Source organism: Rhodamnia argentea, chromosome 9 (assembly GCF_020921035.1).
Source record: "Rhodamnia argentea isolate NSW1041297 chromosome 9, ASM2092103v1, whole genome shotgun sequence".
Taxonomy (NCBI): Eukaryota; Viridiplantae; Streptophyta; class Magnoliopsida; order Myrtales; family Myrtaceae; genus Rhodamnia; species Rhodamnia argentea.
Genome location: NC_063158.1, coordinates 21,084,283 through 21,105,582, shown reverse-complemented (window position 1 = coordinate 21,105,582; position 21,300 = coordinate 21,084,283). Strand labels below are relative to the sequence as shown.

Here is a 21,300-nt window from a genome sequence, read left to right as displayed (position 1 = left end):
CCTATTATCAAGTGCACTTGTATGTGGAACTTAGAACATAATAATAATTAAACTTTCGACTATTTTATTTTGATAATCTCAAAGAAAAAAAATACAAACAAACAAACGAAAGGTTACAAGAGAGTACTGGATGGGAACTTGGATAATCAACATTCCAAGTTCCATGGTGGTTATATGAGCCTATATAATTAAGGTTCTGGGTTCCAAAAATTAGAATCAGTACCCGTTTGGGAGGATTTGGCAAGTGAAATATGCTCCATGGAGCATCATCTTGCCTAGTGGAAGATGTCGTTGGACATCGGATAATGGGAGTATTTGGAAAGTGGGGACTGATATAATGCTAACAACAGTAACATTCAATAATACATAGAAACGAGTCGATTGCATTGGAACAATATGACAAAAGTGTTGGGTTTGACCAAACTTTATACACTAGCTCATTTTATATATGTTCAACTCTATTGCTCACCAGTGCCCAAAAAAAAATAAAAAACACTCTATTGCCCACCAGTGACCCCAAAAATAAATAAATAAATAAATAAATAAACTCTATTGCTCACCATTCATCAGTCTTTACTACCGTTCTCGGTCAGATCAACACTTGGGAGAGCAAGTTCCAATGGACTTTATGTACATGTACTAACCCCCCATCTATCTACTCAAATCTCTGCACTAGCCTTCCGAATTGTCAGCTTCCATGTTATTTATGGTTAATTAGGATACGTTTGTTTAACGGAAAACTCGATGAAAAAGGAAAGTGATTTTCGAAAAACCATTTTTCAGTAAAACGATTTGTTTTAATTTTTTTGGTAATATGTGATCGAAAATATTTTCTGATGTTTTGGTTCTCATTTGAAAATTGATTCATCAAGCAAACAAAAAAAAATCCTATTCTTAAATATATTATTTATTCTTTTCTTTCTTCTTCCTCCACTATGACAGCCCGTGGCCACCACCCACAGTCGCAGTGGAGGAAGAAGAAAAAGAAATAAATAAATAAAAATAAAAATATTTAAAATTAAAAATATATTAAAATTAAAAAATTAAAAAAAAAAAAACGAGAGGAACAAATCCTAAAAATGTTTTCACTTATTTAGATTTAGAAATTCACTCTCCTAATTTTGTGCATGAATTTTCCATTGACCGAGACATGCTTTCAGTTTTTTTTTTTTTGGATGAAAAAATGCTTTCCATTGACTAAATTATTTTCAGCAAACTAAACAGGTGAAAGTTCGGAGAACTTATTCAAGAAAAACACTTTTCCTGAAACAACTTCACCCTTAGGGATCATTTGGCTTCTTCAACATTCTTTTTATGAACAAAAGTAAAGCTCCATTTGTTTCACGGAAAATGATTTACTTGAAAAATATTTTTCTAAAATTGATCATTCGTATCGCTTGAAATAATTCGCCATGAAAGATATTTCATTATGATTAATAATTAATTTTTAAATATTTTGGTGGAAAATGATTATTTCTCTTCGTTCGTTCACTTTTGTAAGCGATACAAGTGATTATTTTCAGAAAAATTTAAATCAATTATTTTTCGTGAAACAAATAGACCCTATAAACACATTTAACTTCATCCGACTTTGAGTACACTCACGATCCCAAAACTTGCATAGCGATTGCAATTGGGGCATGGTAGTAGATCCTTCAATTTGGGCAATGCATTATTAAAGTTCAATTGAGACCAAATAAAAAGTTTAAGACTTAAAAAGTAGTTTCGCTTGATGAGTCCAGGCAATGAGAGCGCACAATATGTTTTCATCCCTGAATTTGTTTGAGGCTTTCAACCTATTAATTTTTGTGGGTTGTAACTTCCATGGAGCATGAAAGAAGGATAGAAGAACGGTAGATTTTGCTAGGACACTCTTAACTATCAATTGATAACAGATGATACACCATCAAAGAAGACACATACTACATTAGATAATCCTGGAGAACAAATGGAAGCTTAAATATGGAGTTTCAATACTGAGCAACATGTGAAGAAATTCATATGAAAGCAAATAGAATCCGATATCAACTTTCGAAGAACAATTTACAATCCAAACTGATTGTTGAAAAATACAGCGAAAGTAGTAACTCAATTTGTATCTAGGAGCAATGCAGAGGAAGCAGAATGAGAGGGTTGACTGGAAGAGGTAGTAAATGCAGACACTTCGGTGCCACTGGTCGAGGACGAAACAATGGATGCCATGGTGAATGAGGGTACAGGCGCCAGGTATGTAGGGACCGGCAATGTCAATGGGAGAACGGGCGGCGGAGCGTCCAAGTTGAGAACGTTTAATGCTTCTCTTATCGAAGGACGGGCGCTGTGGTCTGGATGAGAGCACCACAGCCCTACAACCATCAAACACTCCAGTTGCCTTTCATCGAAGTCGGTACCAAGTTTCGACTCTGCTGCATCAAGTAGACGCCCGGTCCCATACAGCTCCCATACCCAGTCCACCAGCCGGACTTGGCCTTCCTCGGCCCTTGGCTCGACGACTTTTCTTCCACAAGCTATTTCTAATAGGACGACCCCGAAGCTATAGACGTCTGATTCCTTACTCGCCTTGCCCGTGTAAACGCATTCAGGAGCCATATAGCCCATGGTTCCAGCCAACACTGTCGTCTGTAACCCCTTGGCATGGTCGACAAGTCTAGCCAAGCCAAAGTCCCCTAGTTTAGCACTGAAATCGGAATCGAGCATGATATTGCTGGACTTTATATCGCGGTGCACGACGCATTGTTCCCATTCTTCATGGAGGTAAAGCAATGCCGAGGCTATGCCTTGCGCAATTTTGTATCGCTTCTCCCATGACAAGAAGGTTCGTTCTTTGAATAGATGAGAATCGAGACTACCGTTAGACATGAACTCATAGATGAGCAGCAGTTCCTTTTTCTCATGACACCACCCGATGAGTTGGACTAAGTTTCTATGCCGGAGCCGGCTTATGGTCTTCACTTCGCTGGCGTACTCCTTTACCCCTTGTCTTGACCCCGGATTAATCTTCTTGATTGCGACATTAACATTCATGGGGGTCAAGTATCCTTTGTACACTCTCCCAAAGCCTCCTTCCCCAAGCAATCGTTCAATTGCGAAATTGTCGGTCGCCGCGACCAAGTCCTTGTAGTAGAATTTCTTGGGCCCTGGCACTTGCTCGAATTCTTCATCGATTGCGAGATCATCTTCATCTCCGCTCATGTAAGTTCCCTTTCTCTTCGAACGGTGACGAAACCAAATAAAGGCTAAAGCAAGAATGAGCAAAACGAAAGAACCTGAGCCTAAGGTAGCCCATAGCCAGAACTTGCTCTTTTTTCCTGCCACTTGCACATTAGAGCTGAATTCCCATGCCTCAATAGTGTGCAGCTCCAAATCCGTACCCGTTGCAGCCGAGAAACCCAAAGTCACCCTCTCCGGCAAATACTTGGTCAAGTTGACTATATCATAGATAGCGGAGGAATTTATGTCGGTGCCCGTGGCATCGGCATCCATCATGAGAACGCTCAAGTTCTGCGTTCTGGAATTGTATGTTATCGTGGCGTTGATTCGCCCACCGCTCATGATTTTATCCTTGAACCAATCGACGCAGCTAGAGACTGCGGAAGTGAGATTATTCAAGTCTATACCAACATGTGCAACGTTTGTACAATTCGGGTCCACAACACCGCTATAGTTGTTGCGATAAGTGTCGAACTCGATGGCTACAAACGAGGTAGAAGAGTTGGAAGGGTCGCGGTTCGGGTTTACAAGAGCGAGGTACCGTCCCGACGAGTTGACCGGGAGTTGAGATCCTTCTGGGACGAGAAAGAAGGTCATTCCATCGCCGAAATTCGACTCCTTTTGCGAGTTGATGACGAAGGTGAAATTGGTGGTGAAATCCGCCACGTTCCCGGTCGCCTTGTCCCAAAGGCGCATCGGCTCGGGGTAGGTGGCCCACCCCATGCTCTCATTGAGGTTCTGGCCTTGATTGGCCTTCGTAAGTTGGATGGCGTTACTCGAAACCGACGCATCGCCTTGGTATTGAATGCTATTACCGGCGAAATTCTGGAAGCTGAACTTGATGCCCTGAGACGACGCCGAAGCCGGTAAGGCGATGGCTAGAGAGAGAACCGAGACTAGGAGTGATTGAAGCTTTTTGGTCTTGAAATTTATGGTATCTGAGCTGTGAAGTTCCATTCTCGTTGAGGTTTCCCAGATGGCTCTTGAAACCAGGGACTTAACACAGCTTTTTGGTGGTTCGACATTGTTGCACGATCATATATGGCCCAATATGGCAATTTGGGTACGTGGTGGGGTCGGTTCTTAGGACACCGTGCGACCCGGTTCAAAGTAAACGAAAATGAGGTGGTGCCCACGAGATTCCACAACAACTAGGCCTTAAACTAGGGGGGAAAAAACGAGGGAATTTTTTAAGGTTTTGTTGAACAAAAAAAAAAGAGAGTTATAGCAGGAATTAATATATTATCTGGTTAATACCATTAAAAATCCTAAATTGATATACTTGTGATAAATTTATCTCAAACTATTTTTTGACCATGAAAAATTCCAAACCGATACACATGCGACAAATTTATCCCAATATTTTTTCACCACCAAAAACTCTAAACTAATGCATCCGTAATAAATTTATCCGAAACTTGTACACTTGCAATAAATTTATCCTCTATTGATTTTCGTTAAATTGATCTAATATCCCAATAAACCTCAAATTGATATACCTATGACAAACAAAGAATAAAAATTTCAAATCAAGACACTTGTCAACCGCCATATGTCATCCGACTTAATAATTTGACGGTAGAATTTAACAAAAACTAAGGGAGGATAGATTTATCACAAGTGTATTAGTTTGAGATAAATTTGCCACATAGATATCAGTTTAGGATTTTTAGTGGTAAAAAAAAATAATTTGGGATAAATTTGTCGCAAATGTGCCGGTTTGAGGCTTTTTATGGGTGAAAAAATAATTTTGGATAAATTTGTCACAAGTATACCAGTTTGGAATTTTTCGTGGTATTAATTCTATGTTCTAAATATCATGTTAACAAATTAGCAGAGGACACTCCATAAATTCATTAGTTAGGAGAAATCTCGATTGCGAACAGAGTCATTGATTATGCATGTGCTACACCTAAGATGACTAGCCAATTTTGAAAAGTGGGATCGATTATTGGTCTCATTGGCAATATTATACGATGCAAAGGAACAACATGACAAAAGGTTCGGTTTGCGGGACCATCCCATTCTTTCTTTATGTTAGGCTTTTCTTGTTTTTGGTCAAAAACGACGGGCGTTGCAATACCAGAGGCAGAGGGGCAACCACTTGAGTCTCGTTTTCTATGGTCGTGACACGGAAAGGACTCTGACCCTCGCAATTATTGGGAAGCTATTTTCACACCAGGCCGCCTCCCGACGATGGAGCCGCCGTGGGGCCGGTGGGAGCCGCCGTGTATCTGTCCGCTGGTCGTCAAAGCAAATATCTTTGCATGTGTAGAATATTGTTTTCCTTAGTTTAGGTTTTTATATCCCGATCATCGAGTCCGGAGTCATGTGGTTCCTTTATCTCGCTCCCTAAGCTGAGTTTCCGCATCTGCAATTACCGCTGCCGCTCGCGACGGGCTTGAGCTAAGCCCTACGTTTGACCTTCAATTATAACTACTTAAATGATGTTTATCTTGAGCTAAGCCGTATCTCTTCCGCCGTGCTGACCGCGTTCGAGTCTGTAAAGAGGGCGGACAGCCCTTTCTTGGGTCTTGTCGAGCCTCGTCGAGTTGGTTTCGATAGTTCCTTCGCCCTCGAGTTGATTGTGATGCTTGAATGTATTGTTTGTGTGTGTCTAGATCTAACGCACCACCTCAGCCGCCATATCTTAGCTATGAAAGCCGGGGTGCGATGCGACTCGTGCTCGAAACATTGGCTGTTTGCTTAATTGATTTTGCTGTGTCGCAAATTAATTAGTGTGTTTAATTTTATTGTCAAAGCAAGCACTACAAAAAAAACCCAGATTTAGTCACGAAAAATTTGCGACGGAAAAAATTCGTCGCTAATTTCCGACGAAAATAGCGACAAAATAAATATTCGTCACTATTTGCGACAAAATTAGTGATGAAAAAATTAGTCACTAATTAGCAACGAATATAGCAACGAAAAAAAATTCGTCTCTAATTTGTGACAAAAATGGCCACGAAAAAGAATTCGTCGCTATTGCGATGAAAATAGCTACGAAAAATATTTCGACGCTAATTTGCGACGAAAATGGCCACAAAAAAAATTCATCGCCAATTAGCGACGAAAACGGCCATAAAAATATTATTCGTTGCAATCTCCTTTGCGACGAAAATAGGCTTCGTCGCCAATTAGCGACGAATGTCTTTTTTCATCGCAAAGTCTTTTCTTAAAAGTTAGCGATGAAAATCAACATTCATCGCTAATTAGAGATGAACTTTTATTTTCGTCGTAAAATTAGCACTTTGAATAAAAATAACAAATAAAATATTAAAATTACTGATGAATCATTATTTTCGATGCTAATTTAGCGATGAAATGTATTATTCGTTGTTAATATGATAGAAATAAAAGAAAAAAAGAAAATATTCAATTTAGCGACGAATTAGCTTTTTCATTGCTAATACGATAAAAATAAAAATAAAAATAAAAATAAAAAAATAATTAGCGACAAGCATTGTTTTTGGTCACTAACTAGAGACGAAAACCAAATTTCGTCGCAAATTTGTTGCTATCATTTAGCGACGAACCACGTTTTTCGTCGCAAATTCTCTTCTTAAAACTTAGCGACGAAAATTGCCGCTCGTCGCTAATTAGCGACGAACGTTAATTTCATTGCAAAATTAGCACTATGAATAACAATAAGAAAGAAAATATTAAAATTAGCGACAAATCACATTTTTCGTCACTAATTTTATAGAAATATAAATAAAAAAGGAAATATTCAATTTAGGGACGAATTAACTTTGTCGTCACTAATTTAGCGACGAAATTTGTTTTTTGTCGCTAATGTGCTATAAATAAAAATAAAAGTAAAAAATAAAATATTAAAATTACCGACGAATTAGCTTTTTCATCGCTAATTTAGTGACGAACAATTTTGTTTGTCCCAAAATTAGCACTATGAATAAAAATAAAACAGAAAATATTTTAAATTTAGCGACGATCTAATTTTTTCGTTGCTAATTTAGTGATGAAATGTATTATTCGTCGCTAATATGATATAAATAAAAATAAAAAAATATTAATATTAGCGACAAATTAGCTTTTTCGTCTACGATTTAGCAACGAATTAACTTTTTCATCACTAAATAAGCGAAGAATTGTTTTTTTTTCAGCTAGATTTCTCTCTCATATCTTATGTAATTTTTCTTTTGGCGTTAATTTCTAAAACCCTCTTGCCCGGGTTTCGGTCCCACGTGCTCTCTCTCTCTCTTGCCTTGATCGAGCGACCCCCGTACTACGTCTTCATCTTCTTCTTCGGTTCTGCATCTTCTTCATTTCCTCCTTCCTTCTTGTTCTTGCTTTCTTTTTCGGGTTTAGCCGAGTGACCCACCTCCACCCGACCACTACAGCTTGCACCACCACCCTCCATCCACTCCTGTCACTAGCCACGCCTCACGGCCAGCCGGCCTTGCGTGAGCCGCAACCAGCCGAGTCGCTTATAGCAACCACTTGCTAGCCTCGTTGCCTAGTCACCGTAAACCCGGGACCTTCGCCCCACGACCCTCCTCCACTTGAGCTCTGCCGCCACCAAGCACCGCTACCCGGCCACCTCCAGCTACCTAAGCTGGCCGAGACCCACAAATCTGACGACGAACCCGTCGCGATGATGATTTGAGCTCCCCGCTCGTGAACCCGATGCCCACCCGAACCACCGTAGCCACTACTCGGCTTGGCCGCCACCCGAAACTTGCAACCCAAAACCCTCGCCTAGCGGCCCAGCCACACCTCTCCAGCCGCCATCACGATGACGCCACAAGCTCAAGGCGTCGCTTGCGAGCCTAGTTGAGCTCAAGAGCTCTGAGATCCGTGAGGCCCAAGTATCGACCCGTGAGCCAGCAGCCCCACCGTGCCACGCCATCGTCCCCAATAGCCCCGGCACCGCTGTCCGGCCACCGCCCGAGCCCTAGCCGTTCGTGGCACCGTTGACCAACCACCGCCGATCGGAGAACCGTGAGCCTTGCGACCCGAACCCGTTAAGTTGACCCAACCCAAGGAACCTCTTAACTCCTACGGACCCAACCCGGACCCGAAAATCCGATACCCCGACCCCTTAGACTCTACCTAACCTCGGTGACGAAAAATATTTATGTCATTCTTGTGAAAAATGTAGATGAATGTATCTCATTTTCATATTATTATAAAATTTTGATATTATTAAGTGCTTAATCAATGTTAAATATAAATTGTCGAAATTAATTTTTCTTTTAATTAAATTTAAAATCAAAAAGTAAAAGAAATGATTTATCATGTAAAAAAATAAAATTTCGTCGCTAAATTGGGTTTACGATTAATTTTGCCACGAAAAAAGATTCGTGGCTAATCCGGTGTCGCTAAATTTAGCGACAAAACATTGTGTTTTCGTCTCTAAATTTAGCGAGGACCATAAAATTCGTTGCTAAATTCGTCGCTAAATTTAGCGACGAGATTTATTTTCATGAAAAATTCATGACTAATTAGCAACGAATAAGTTTCATCGCTAATTTGCCACGGAGAGTAATTCGTCACAAAATTCGTGGCCAATTAGCGACGAAACTTATTCGTCGCTAATTAGCCACGGATAGGTATTCATCACAAAATTCGTCACTAATTAGTGACGAACTTTGTTTTTCGTCGCTAAATTTTGCGATGCCGAATTGACGACGAATATTTTTCCGTCGCTAATTTTCATCGTAAATCAGTTTAGCGACGAATTTTGGTTAATTTTTCATGGCAAAATCCGTGGCTAAATCCTTATTTTTTTGTAGTGAAGTCAGTCATGCATCTCATGATAGGAATGTTTGCATTTGCATTACCTCTTTTGCCAGTTCTGACTAGTTTTTCTTTAATTTCGTTGCATCATTCAGGTTCGGAAGCATCATTATTTGGACATCTTTTGCATTTCATGATAGGATTACTTTAGTCTTCTTTCCCTAACTTTATTATCAGCCAATAGATCACATTACCATGACTCAAGTGCTCCTATCAGATGTGTACACTTAAGGTGCGTTTGGTAACATTTCTGTTCTTGGGAACAATTTATGTTCAGAAATAAGTTTTTCTATTCTATTCCCTGGATGAATTTCTAAGCAGAAGAATGTGTTTAGTAACTATACAAAATTTCCATTTCCATGATAGAAAATGAACAGAAATGCGTTTGATACGACTCTAAAAATGTATATTCCCAAGTTTTTTTTCATTCAATTATGAAAATGTTAGTGCATACTTAATAATTTATGTTTTAGATAAAATTGGACTTTTGTCAGGACTTAATTGATCAAGACATTCTAAGATGGCCTCAAAAAATCCAACGTGATAGTTAGTAAGGGTATCAAAAAATACCGGAGTCGGCCCTACCGTACCCAAAATTTTTAAAGTTTTTCGGGTCAGATCTGGTCGGACTAAGCAATGCTGGGACTAACAATACAATATAGAGGGAGTGAATAGGTTGTTTGAGAACTTTCAAAAACATTTGCAGAATAAAATAAGTTCAAGTTCAAACATCGGGTCAAACATCTATATAGATATTGTAAAGATCAAGTTAGCAGATGTTTGAAATACCGTAAAAAGATTGTATGCAAAGTGTATGAAGATCACGAGAAAGCACACAAAATAGTAGGTGATATAAAAAGATTTGGTGAGCAGATATTTCACAAAACAATATCTAAACGTGTGCAAAACTGAATAAAAGATCAAGTAAAATGCAAGCACATAATATATATAATGGTTGGGCTTTATCCCCAAGTCTACGTCTACTATCAAGACTAACAGTCACAACTTAGCTAAAATCCACTAGAAATCTTCAAGACAAGTAACAAACAGCAACTACCACTTTCCAATAGATCACACTATTAGGACTCACGTACTACTCTCACTACTGTATACTTGATCTTTTGTACAAGATTACAATACGTAAAGATTACCAGAGAAGATCTTTCGGGAGAACAAATAAAACAACGAGAAAAAAAGTAGCTCACAGCAAGTGTATGCATTTTATATTGTGCTCTCCCTCTAACATTTTGGCCTAGATAGTCTTCCATTATATAAACAACTTCATTCTTATCATTGGAGGGGCTTGAGAAGTCCAACTAGCCTTTAGAGATCCGTTGGAACTGCTGCTGCTACTGTTTCTAACACAGTTCCGAAAAAACTAGCATATGGTAATGGCCATAATATACCCGATAGACTTTCCGATCTTTCTTTGCCAATTTTTCAGCCGCCAACGACTAGATTTTCTTCTAACGAAACATTCGCAAATATATCCGTTGTTCCAACATCACTTAACTCGATATCGACATAAACATTATCACACCTAATCTTTTGGTCCGTTGGTGCTGTTTATGTGAAAATCATGGGAATGACTTGTGATCTATTATCTGTTGATCCTCTTGAGTATCCCAACTTCTAAAGATGTCATCTTGATGATAGATCGACCATGGTACCTCAAAGTCATTATGAATACCCCGTCATCTTTGACTTATTCTCCTCCTTGTCAAGATCTTCATCCTTGTACTTAGTATTTGCTGAACTCAGGTCATTTATAGCATCACAATCATTGTAGCGACTATATTCTTCAAAACCATCAAGCGACCGCACCTTCCAAGAGTAAACATCTGTACTATCCCTTACCCATAATCAAACGTCCAGATCTTTACTAGTCTATTGATGTTGTTCACCCGATCTTCCAACCGATCTATATAAGGCAACTTCTCTTTGCCAAAGATCCGCTACTTCAATAACAATCTGATAACCGATCTTTCTTGTGGCCCTTCCAAGCATGTTGGCAAATTCCAACTCCACCAAGATGTTCATCTTCATGGTCCTTCCAAGCTTTATCGAACATCACAGTTCTCGGCTTGTTCACCATCACCAGGTCCATTCACTGTTCACCCGATCTTTATACTTCCAAGCCATCACGAACATCCCCGTTCTTCTCGACCTGTTTACCTTAATTAAGGTCCTTCCAGATATTCACCATGTCTGAAGATCCTTCTAGCTCGCACACATCTTCACCGCTCACTATTTTGTTCAACTCAGAGATCAGCTACCAACCCCAAAGATCAACAGAGCACTCTAAATATTTGCAAAGCAGGTCTTAATCTCAGAAACATCTTGTGCACTTTATAAAATCATCTGCATTTTGGCTTGTGCATATACAGCCTGTTATAACTTAATCAATAACATCACCGTGATATGATTGCAAAGATTTTTTTTTTTTTTTGGTCAGAAGATTGCAGAGTTTGGAAAGTGGGATAGATAATTGCTTGAATAATAGTTCTATATAATCCAAAGAAAGAGACGGAGTTCATATTGTTAATATTAGCTTCTCGTTTTTTGGTCAAAAACAACGGCTGCCAAGGGCTATTGTCAGTTTGACCATCTGAACATGATCAACATTTGTCCTTCTATCATATTTTTTTTTTTTTTGTGCATAATAATGGCTTTTTGTTTCCCTATCTCTGTAATTTTGGATTGACCATAGTGCATGATTTAAGAACGAGTACCAAAAAACTCTTAAATCTATTGTATTTATACCAATTCAAATCTAATCCTTTTAATTATATTAATTTAGTTGTTAACCTTTTCACATTAGTACCAACTTAGTCAATCCGATCAATTTAGGTCAGAAATTGCTAACGTTGACGCTAGCGCTTCTATGTGACATGACTGACTCTCATGTGGATATTTCTTTTATAAATGTTTTAATAATTTTATATTTTATAATTTTTTCTTGGTTTTCCTTTTTTTTCCTTTCCTTTTTCTTTTGATCGGTGGTAGGCAAGGCTTAGCGCCGATGAGGCCTCTCTCACCGATCTGGCGAGGCCAACCCTTGCCCAAGCTAGAACGGCTTCGTCGGTCGATATCTAGGCAAGGTAGGCCATGCTAAGCCTTGCCTGGGCAGGGGAGAGGCCTGAGGAGGCCCCCTTGCCCAGGTAGAGTTTAACGGCGGAGATAGGGCTAGAGTTGGAGGTGACGGCAGTCGGTGAAATAGAAAACTACTTCTTGTTGGTTCCTCTACAATTCATACAGACCCTCTAGTAGTTCATGTCTTCTAGGCTCCTTCCTCACCCTCGACCTCCACTATCTTGGCACTCATGAGCCTTGGGTTGTCGCTCGGTCCAATGGTACGTCTTCTTTGTCAGCTAGTCAAGGCCTGGCGAGGCCAACCCATTCCTATGCGATGCCTAGCAGGCCACCTGGCTTAGGCGAGCGTCGGCCTAGCCAAATATGGCATGGGGGGGCCACGTTGATAGTCCCGCTCTCCCAAGCACAACCTGGCAAGGCCTTCCCTAACCTATGGCGAGGTTGCTAACCACCAGCAAAGAAAAAAGGAAAAGAATAAAAAGCAAGGAGAAAAAAAAGAAAACTTTCAAAAGCTAAAAGATATTTTAAAATGTTCATGTCAACACTAACCGCGCCATATAATTCCGACCTAAATTAACTTGATGGACTGAACCGGCCACAATTTAAAAAGATTTATGACTATATTGATACAATGGAAATGTTTAGGACTGAATTTGTACCAATTGAATAGGTTTATGACTTTTTTGGTACCTTTTTCTCACAAGATTCATGATAAATGTTGTTTATTACAAACTTTTATTTTTTTATTGTTCTAAAACATAAGAGTCATTTTTTAAAATTTTTATGATTAGTTATTACACAAATTGGTAAGATAGATTAACCAAGTGGAGTAATTCAAGTATCTAAGCGAATAAAAAATTTCCACTACTTTTCTGCCGAAAGATAGTTGCCTTAAATACCCACCAGTAAATTTCTTGAAATGAAGTTGAAAGCTTGCTGGAAAATTTTCTCTTTCTTAATGTACGTTTGTTTCATGAAAAATTCAAAAAAAAAAAAAGCCGAAGAATGATTCGTTATATCACTTGAAAAAATTTCCAATGTGCTTGGCCTTGCGAACCCCCAACACTAGTTGCGGGACTCATGGCAACGGGCCCCGGACTAGAGAGGTCGGGGTCGGGTTCGGACCTCGGCGTCCCTACTGGGTGCATCAAAGCCATACCTAAGACTCCGACTGTCATGCCCGAGTACATTGAGGCCGGGCTCGGGACACCAATGTTGATGCCCGAGACATCCAGCCCCATAACATTGAGGCTAGGCTCGGGTTCTCGAAGCCTACATCGGTGTTCGTATCCATCAAGGCCGGGCCCCGGACCCCGATGCCCGTGCTTAGGTCACCAACTCCCGAGCCCAAGTCTATCGAGGCCAAGCCTGCGAGTCCCATGTCTGTGGTCAAGTCCCCTTAGCCTGCGCTTTGGTCCCGAAAGCTTGTGCTCTCACCCTCGGCGCTCAAGCCGTGCCCATCCAGCCTGTGCTAGAACCCCAACACTAGTGCCTCTGTCTTTGGTGCGTAGGCTCTGTCCATTGAGGCCGTGCTTGGGACCTCGGCACCCGCTCCTCGATCCGCGGTACATGGGCTCATGTCCATCGAGGCCGGGCCAATGCTCGGGACCCCGATCACCCACACCAATACCAGAGTCCTTGCCTTGCCTCGATTGACCTAGCCTTGGATTGTGGTCCCAATTTCGAGCATTGGGGTGCGAGGCTTGGCCTCAATGGACGCAGGGTTTAGGCACCGGAGACATGGACCTAGCCTTTATAGACCCGAGCCAAGGTGCCAGGGAGTCGAGAACCTAGGCCTAGTCTCCGGAAAATATTTTTCATAAATGTCACATTTTCTACAAAACAATCGTCACCAAAAATTTATGATTTGGAAAAAAATTCTTAAAAAAATGATTAGTTGTGTCTCCTACAAAAAATTAGTCAACGAAGAATATTTTCATTATCGACAACAATTTATGGCAAACTATTTCCGGAAGTGATGAAAATTTTTCTCATTCATTTTTGTAAATGATATAACTAAACAACTTTTAGAAAATGTTTTACAAATCTTGAATTCTCCGTAAATCAGCACGCCCGTTATCTATTATCAAGAAGATGTCATCCAAACACGACGACTCTATTTTTCCGCTTGCAAAGATTTTTTTTTTTTTTTTTTTGATGCAATTATGTTTCTCAAAGAGCTGGTAAGTGTTGAAAAATTATTGGCAAAAACAATCACCAGTCACCCGTTTTTTCTAGCTTGGTTACTCAATCATTTTTCCATCCTCTCAGTTGCGACGGGTCGTATGCGGCAGCCAGTTGACCAACAAAAAAACCAACAGAAATTCCAACGGTTAATATTTGTAGCTGCTATACAATACCGTAACTTAGAAATTCCGATCAATTATAGCATTTGGATCTTAATGAGACTTGCCATACCAAGCGACTGTAAACCCGTGCTCCTCCTCTTCCGCTCGGCATACCAAGTGACTTCACGTGATACTTATCTTGAGCCCGTATTTCATTAATAGTTTGGATTTGGGTCCATGAATAGCTACTGCAGTATATATGCTGTTTTTCACTTGTAATTGAATGACGTAAGAGAGAGGTGCGATGTGTTGATTATAGTGGAATCATCTAGATGTAGCCATAGGCCAAGGGTGAACTAGGATAATTTTTGTGCCTCGATTTTTCTTTATTGCTTTTACGATCTATTTCGTTGTGGTTGCACGTCGGATCCTATCCTAACATCAACAGAGTGCAACAGGAAACCATCAAAGAAGATATGCACTACCTTTACTTGATCCTGGATGTCGGACGGAAGTCCAAACATGAAGAGTAAATACTGAGGTACAAATGAAGAAATTTATATGAAGTGAATAATATACAAAATCAAATCTCAAAGTACAAATTACAACTCAAACTGATTACACCAATGAAGTGGATTTTATCGTATTTGGGAGCAATGCAGAAGAATCCGAGTGAGAGGACTGTACAGAAGAGGTCGTAAATGCGGACAGTTCGGTGCCGCTGGTCGAGGTGGCGTGGAACGAAACAATTGATGCTTGAGAGAACGGGACCGGCAATTTCGGTGGGAGAACGGGCGGCGGAGCGTTAAAGTTGAGAACGGTAAACGCTTCTCTTATGGAAGGACGGGCGGTGTGGTCCGGATGGGCACACCACAGCCCTACGACCATCGTGCACTCCAGTTGCTTTTGGTCGAAATCGGTACCAAGTTTCGACTCTGCCGCATCGAGTATCCTCCCGGTCCCGTACAGCTCCCAAACCCAGTCCACCAGCCGAACTTGGCCTTCCTCAGCCCTCGGTTCGATGACTTTTCTACCACAAGCTATTTCTAATAGGACAACCCCAAAGCTATAGACGTCCGATTCCCTACTCGCCTTGCCCGTGTAAACGCATTCGGGAGCCATATAGCCCATGGTTCCGGCCAACACCGTCGTTTGCAACCCTTTGGCATGGTCGACAAGCCTAGCCAGACCGAAGTCCCCTAATTTAGCATTGAAATCGGAATCGAGCATGATATTGCTGGATTTTATATCGCGGTGCACGACGCACTGTTCCCATTCTTCGTGAAGGTAGAGCAATGCCGAGGCTATGCCTTGTGCGATTTTGTACCGCTTCTCCCACGGCAAGAAGGTTCGTTCTTTGAATAGATGAGAATCGAGACTACCGTTTGACATGTATTCATAGATAAGGAGGAGTTCCTTCTTCTCATGGCACCATCCGATGAGTTGGACTAAGTTTCTGTGCCGGAGCCGGCTTATGGTCTTCACTTCGCTGGCGTACTCCTTTATCCCTTGTCTTGATCCCGGGTTGATCTTCTTGATTGCAACACGAGCATTCACGCTGGTCAAGTAACCTTCATACACTCTCCCAAAGCCTCCTTCCCCAAGTAACCGTTCCATTGCGAAATTGTCAGTAGCCGCGACCAAGTCCTTGTAGTAGAATTTCTTGGGCCCTGGCACCTGCTCGAATTCTTCATCGATTGCCAGATCATCTTCTTCTCCGCTCATGTAAGTACCCTTTCTCTTCGAACGGTGACGAAACCAAAGAAAGGCTAAAGCAAGAATGAGCAAAACGAAAGAACCTGAGCCTAAGGTAGCCCATAGCCATAACTTGCTCTTTTTTCCAGCCACTTGCACATTAGAGCTGAATTCCCATGCGTCAATAGTGTGCAACTCGAACAGCGTACCCGTAGCAGCCGAGAAACCGAAAGTCACCCACTCCGGCAAATAATCTGTGAGGTTGACTATATCATAGATGGAGGAAGAATTTATGTTGGCACCTGTGGCATTGGCGTCTGTCATGACGACGCTCAAGTTCTGCGTGCTAGAATTGTACGATATCGTAGCGTTGATCTGCCCACCGCTCATGATTTTATCCTTGAACCAATCCACACAGCTATATTTCGAGGAGTTGAGATTATTCAAGTCTATACCGACATGTGCAACCTTCGCACAATTCGGGTCTACAACCACAGAGGGCTCCTCGACGTTGTAATAAGTGTCGAACTCGACCGCTACAAACCTATTGGAAGAGTTTGAAGGGTCGCGGCCTCGATTTATAATAGCCAGGCCGCCTCCCAACGAGTTGTTCGGGAGCTGAGACCCTTCGGGGACAAGAAAGAAGGTCATTCCATCAGCGAAATCTGTCCGCCCCAGCGAATTGATGGCGAAGGTGAATCGAGTGGTGAAATCGGCCACGTTCCCCGTCGCCTTATCCCAGAGGCGCATCGGCTTGTGGTACATGGCCCACCCCCCGTTCGCGGTGAGGACCTTGTCCCGATCGGCCTCCGTGACCCTGATGATGCCACTCTGGGTTTCCGCGTTGCCTTCGACTTTAATGATACTGTCGTTGAAAGCCGTGAGGCTGAAATCGATGCCCTGAGACGATGCCGAAGCAGTGAAGGCGATGGCCAGAGAGAGAACCAAGACTAAGAGCGATCGAAGCTCTCCGGCCTTGGAGCTTTGTAAATCTGAGCTGTGAAGTTCCATCCTCGTTTTAGGACAGCTTTTTTCTGGTGCTTTGACATGGTTACATGCGCATATAAATGAACGGGGAGTGGCCGGCCGGCCCCCGACATGACTTGGCCTTTTGCTTCTTGAACAACTCGCAGTCCATCTTGGAACGGGTCAGCGAAAACGAAAACGAGAAATATCTACACGCGAGCTTCCCGACGACTAGTCTCTGGACCTGGATTAAAAAAAAAGTTAAAATTGACAAAAACAACACGGTGTGCTAGAAAAAAAAATTAATTTTCAACACAACAATTAGTACAATCTAAAAGGGTCGTGTTATCAAATATCTTGGGAAACACTTCCGCATTAATTAATTAAAAAAATTGCGCTGCGAAGGGTTGACCGCATGCGTAAACCGCCACGAGAGAAACCAATCCCATGGAAAACCTAGGTTTCCTTTGTTAGTCATCACACAAGTTAGTCTTTACTTTCAGGGAACATTTTGTTTCACGAAAAATAAGTAATTTAGAAAATATTTTCCTAAATGTTATCGCTCGTCCATCGTCCACGAAAATATCGCGATATAAATTGCTTCTCATACACTGATTCTTTCAAGCAAACATAGGCGATTATTTTGAGGAAAATATTTTTCAAATCGTTCGTTTTCCGAAGCAAAGGAAGCCTTAAACGCTAGCCCTTCTATTTTTGCTTTTCTGGAATCCGAAGGGTTTAGGAGACCTCGTCAAAAAACAACAATTGACCATCGGGCGACTCGGCCATATATTGGCCATCTACACATGACCTATATTTGGTATTCAATCGATTTTTAATCACCTAATCGCGATTTCAATGATGTTTAGGTTAAGCCACATAATTTGGTGTACCGATGTCATCGCCTGCTTATGGAGGGACTTGCATATGAATGCAAAGAAAATGACGGAAGGTTGGGTTGAGGAGACTTTGTCGATGTTATGCTTTCGTCTTTTTTTTTTTTTTTCCCCTTTTTTGTGGTCGAATGTTGTGCTTTCGTTATTCGGTCAAAAACACCAATTGACCATCAGCGCCCGAGCCACATATTTGACCTTTGACCTTCAATAGATTTTTTTTATTGCGCTATCATTAGGGAATGATCAAACAAATTAGGTTAAATGAAATTAATGATAGTGAACTTTAGCCAAATATACAATGCGATTTTTGAACTTTGAATTTGTTCAATGTGATCTCTAAATTTTTTTAGTCCAATATGCAATATTAGATCCGAGCTTTTAATTTATTCAATATGGTCTCCGACGTTTGGTACATGTTCGATTTAATCTCTAGATTGTCTAAAAATATTCAACGTTGTTCCTAAACTTGAGTTTTATTTTTTTATTTTTTTGTCCGATCATATTCTACTCTATTTTACAAGCACAGCTCTGTTCCTTCCTCATGCGTCTCCATCCCCACTCCTCCCGAAAGTGGGGATTCGAACCCTCCACCTCCCCCTTTCCAAGTGAGAAGAGTGGCCACTGGAGCAAAACCCTAGTGATTAAACTTGAGTTAATTGAAGCACTACATTAAACATTAAATACGAATGAATCATTTTGCCTCACTGCTTTCTTGTATAACACAAGTTTTCCCCCCATTTCTTTAATTCATGCAGTTCTTTAAGAGCTTAACACCTATATTTTATTTTGTAAGTTTTACGACTAGTTATACCACAAGCTTTTTTTTTTTGGTAAGTTAAGTATGTATTGATCTTCCACAGTGCTAGGTACAAAAGAAACTGGACACAAAAATCATGAACTCAATATGGCACAAAGTGTGACATAGGGAATTCAATGGTGAACCGGTCGCAAGATACAACTAAAAAAATGCGAATACAGGTAGGCGTCAAAGGTAAGTAGAAATAGAACAAAAGCCAAGCAAAAGGCAGAAGGTAGACAGGCAACCAGCATAGCCAAAAAACAAGCGGAGCTGGGCATAGCAGGGAGACCAAAAAGCACCACACGGAGGGGCAACTGTCGGAAGAGCCAGCAGCAGCATCTCAACAGCAGAAGATGAGGGCCTCCTGAGTGACTTCGGAGGAGAACAATTATACCACAAGCTTTTTCCATCGAGTAAATTCAAGTATCTAAACAGAATTTCCTTTCAGTTGCATTAAGAGTGTGTTTGTTTTGCGAAAAATAGGTAGTTTTGAAATATGCTTTTGCAAAAATGTTCACTTGTATTACTTCCAAAAACGAATGAATGAACAGGAAGATATTTTCATCATTTACAGAAATATTATGACATAAATTATTTTCGATATGAAAATATTGTTTATCGACTAATTATTTCAAGTGATATGAGCGATCAATTTCAGAAAAAAAAAAATTCCGAATCATTCATTTTTTCACGAAATAAAATGGAACTTAAATTTCATTAAATTTGGACAAGTGCTGTTAATCGTCGGTTGTGTTTATTCCATAATTCCACATCGGACGATATCATGCTATGGTTGAAGAATCTCAACCATGTTCAAATGTAGCCGCATAGGTAATGCCACGTCTCTCTCTTTTGAAAAGAGGCGACTTACAGCTCGTTTGAACACTAGACTTCTTGCTGATACTCGAGAAAAGAAAAAAAATTCAGACATGACGGTTCTATTTTTCAGCTTGGTAAGAAAAAAGAACTCCTCCCTTATCTCAGAGCTCATCTCCGGTAGCTCGGACTCTGATTTGTTCTAGGGGAGATCAGACTTTCGAGATGTGAAAAAGGGGTACTGAATCGAATGGTCATCGGAATCGAGCATGATATTGCTAGACTTTATATCATCGCGCTGTACAACACATTGTTCCCATTCATCGTGGAGGTAACGCAACGCCGATGCCATGCCTTGCGCGATTTTGTACCGATTCTCCCATGGCAAGAAGGCCCGTTCTTTGAATAGATGAGAATCGAGGCTACCATTAGGCATGAACTCATATATAAGGAGGAGTTCCTTTCTCTCATGACAACACCCGATGAGTTGGACCAAGTTTTTGTGCCCGAGCCGGCTTATGGTCTTCACTTCGGAAGCAAACTCCTTTATCCCTTGACTTGATCCGGGCTTTATATTTTTGATTGTGACATTAGCATTCGCGCTGGTCAAGTAACCTTTGTACACTCTCCCAAAGCCCCCTTCCCCGAGCAACCGTCCGGTTGCGAAGTTATCAGTCGCTGCAACCAAATCCATGTAGGAGAATTTCTTGGGCACTGACGCTTGAGTTCTTCTTCAATCGCAAGATCATCTTCTTCAATTGCTCGAGTCGCTGGATCATCTTTTTTCAATCAACGGATCATCTTCTTTTCTAGTACGGGGACGAAAACAAATAAAAGCTAGAACAAGACCAAGCAAAATGAAAGAACCTGAACCTAAGATACACCACAGCCACAACTTGCTCTTTTTTCCAGCCATCACTTGCACATTAGAGCTGAGTTCCCATGCCTTAATAGTGTGCAACTCGAAGTACACACCTGTGGCAGCGGAGAAACCAAAAGTCACCCGCTCCGGCAAATACTTTGTCAAGTCGACAAAATCATAGACAGTAGAGGAATTTATGTTGGTACTCATGGCATCAGCATCTATAATGAGAATGCTCAAGTTCTGGGTGCTAGAATTGTACGTTATCGTAGCGTTGATCCGCCCACCACTCATGATTTTATCCTTGAACCAATCGACGCACCTATATGCCGTGGAATTGAGATTATTCAAGTCTATGCCAACATGTGCACCTACTGAACAATTCAGGTCCACGACGATAGCGCTATTGTTGATATTGTAGAAAGTATCGATCTTGATGGCAAAAAACCATGTGGAAGAGTTAGAAGGGTCGCAGTCTGGATCTACTAGAGCCAGGCCACCTCCGAGTGAGTTGACCGGGAGTGGAGACCCCTCAGGAGCAAGAAAGAAGGCCAATCCATCAGCAAATATCGACTTTCCTAGCGAATTGATGACGAAGGTGAAATGGGTAGTGAAATCCGCCACGTTCCCGGTTGCCTTATCCCAAAGGCGCATCGGCTCGCGGTACGTGGCCCGCCCCCCTCTCGCATTAAGGTTGTGGTCATGATTGGCCTTGGTAAGTTGGATGAAGTCGCTCGAAACCACTGCATCGCCTTGGAATTTAATCCTATTACCATCGAAAGTCCAGAAGCTGAAATTGATGCCCTGAGACAACGCCGAAGCCGCGAAGGCATTGACTAGAGAGAGAAGCAAGACTAAGAGGGATAGAAGCCCTCTGAACTTGAAACTTACGATATCTGAGCTGTGAAGTTCCAT

The 21,300-nt window shown here is 41.2% G+C and overlaps 2 protein-coding genes and 1 pseudogene across 4 annotated transcripts in view; all 3 read right to left on the bottom strand.

The window, feature by feature from the left end:
• LOC115752927 (L-type lectin-domain containing receptor kinase IX.1-like) overlaps positions 1-16,815 on the bottom strand; it is a 33,779-nt gene extending 16,964 nt beyond the window's left edge. The window contains exons 1-3 of the mRNA XM_048285831.1: positions 16,557-16,815; positions 9,483-9,485; positions 7,764-7,771 (exon numbers count right to left, since the gene is read on the bottom strand). Coding sequence (XP_048141788.1) covers positions 7,764-7,771; positions 9,483-9,485; positions 16,557-16,811 — 266 coding nt within the window. The 5' untranslated portion in view covers positions 16,812-16,815. The remainder of the gene's footprint in view (positions 1-7,763; positions 7,772-9,482; positions 9,486-16,556) is intronic.
• Positions 1,870-17,059, bottom strand: LOC115752978 (L-type lectin-domain containing receptor kinase IX.1-like). Of its 3 annotated transcripts, none has more exons than XM_048285832.1 (2): positions 16,913-17,059; positions 1,870-4,022 (listed from the first exon to the last, which is right to left on the bottom strand). In XM_048285832.1, exons 1-2 carry the CDS (start codon positions 17,055-17,057, stop codon positions 2,089-2,091), a joined length of 2,079 nt encoding a protein of 692 aa, XP_048141789.1. In that variant the 5' UTR covers positions 17,058-17,059; the 3' UTR covers positions 1,870-2,088. The 3 variants fall into 3 exon arrangements, with proteins under 3 accessions (XP_048141789.1, XP_030547280.1, XP_030547281.1); XM_030691420.2 differs by lacking the exon at positions 16,913-17,059 and having other exon boundaries at positions 1,870-2,026; positions 2,078-4,264; XM_030691421.2 differs by lacking the exon at positions 16,913-17,059 and having other exon boundaries at positions 1,870-2,032; positions 2,084-4,264.
• A 2,666-nt stretch (positions 17,060-19,725) lies between these two features.
• On the bottom strand, positions 19,726-21,300 carry LOC115734101 (annotated as a pseudogene).

Coding starts and splice junctions, on each gene's coding strand:
- LOC115752978 (XM_048285832.1), bottom strand. CDS start 17,057: ATGGAACTTCACAGCTCAGATTTACAAAGCTCCAAGGCCGGAGAGCTT. Junction 4,023..16,912: donor CCTCACGGCTTTCAACGACA/GTATCATTAAAG, acceptor ATTTCGCCGGTA/ATAGCATTCAATACCAAGGC.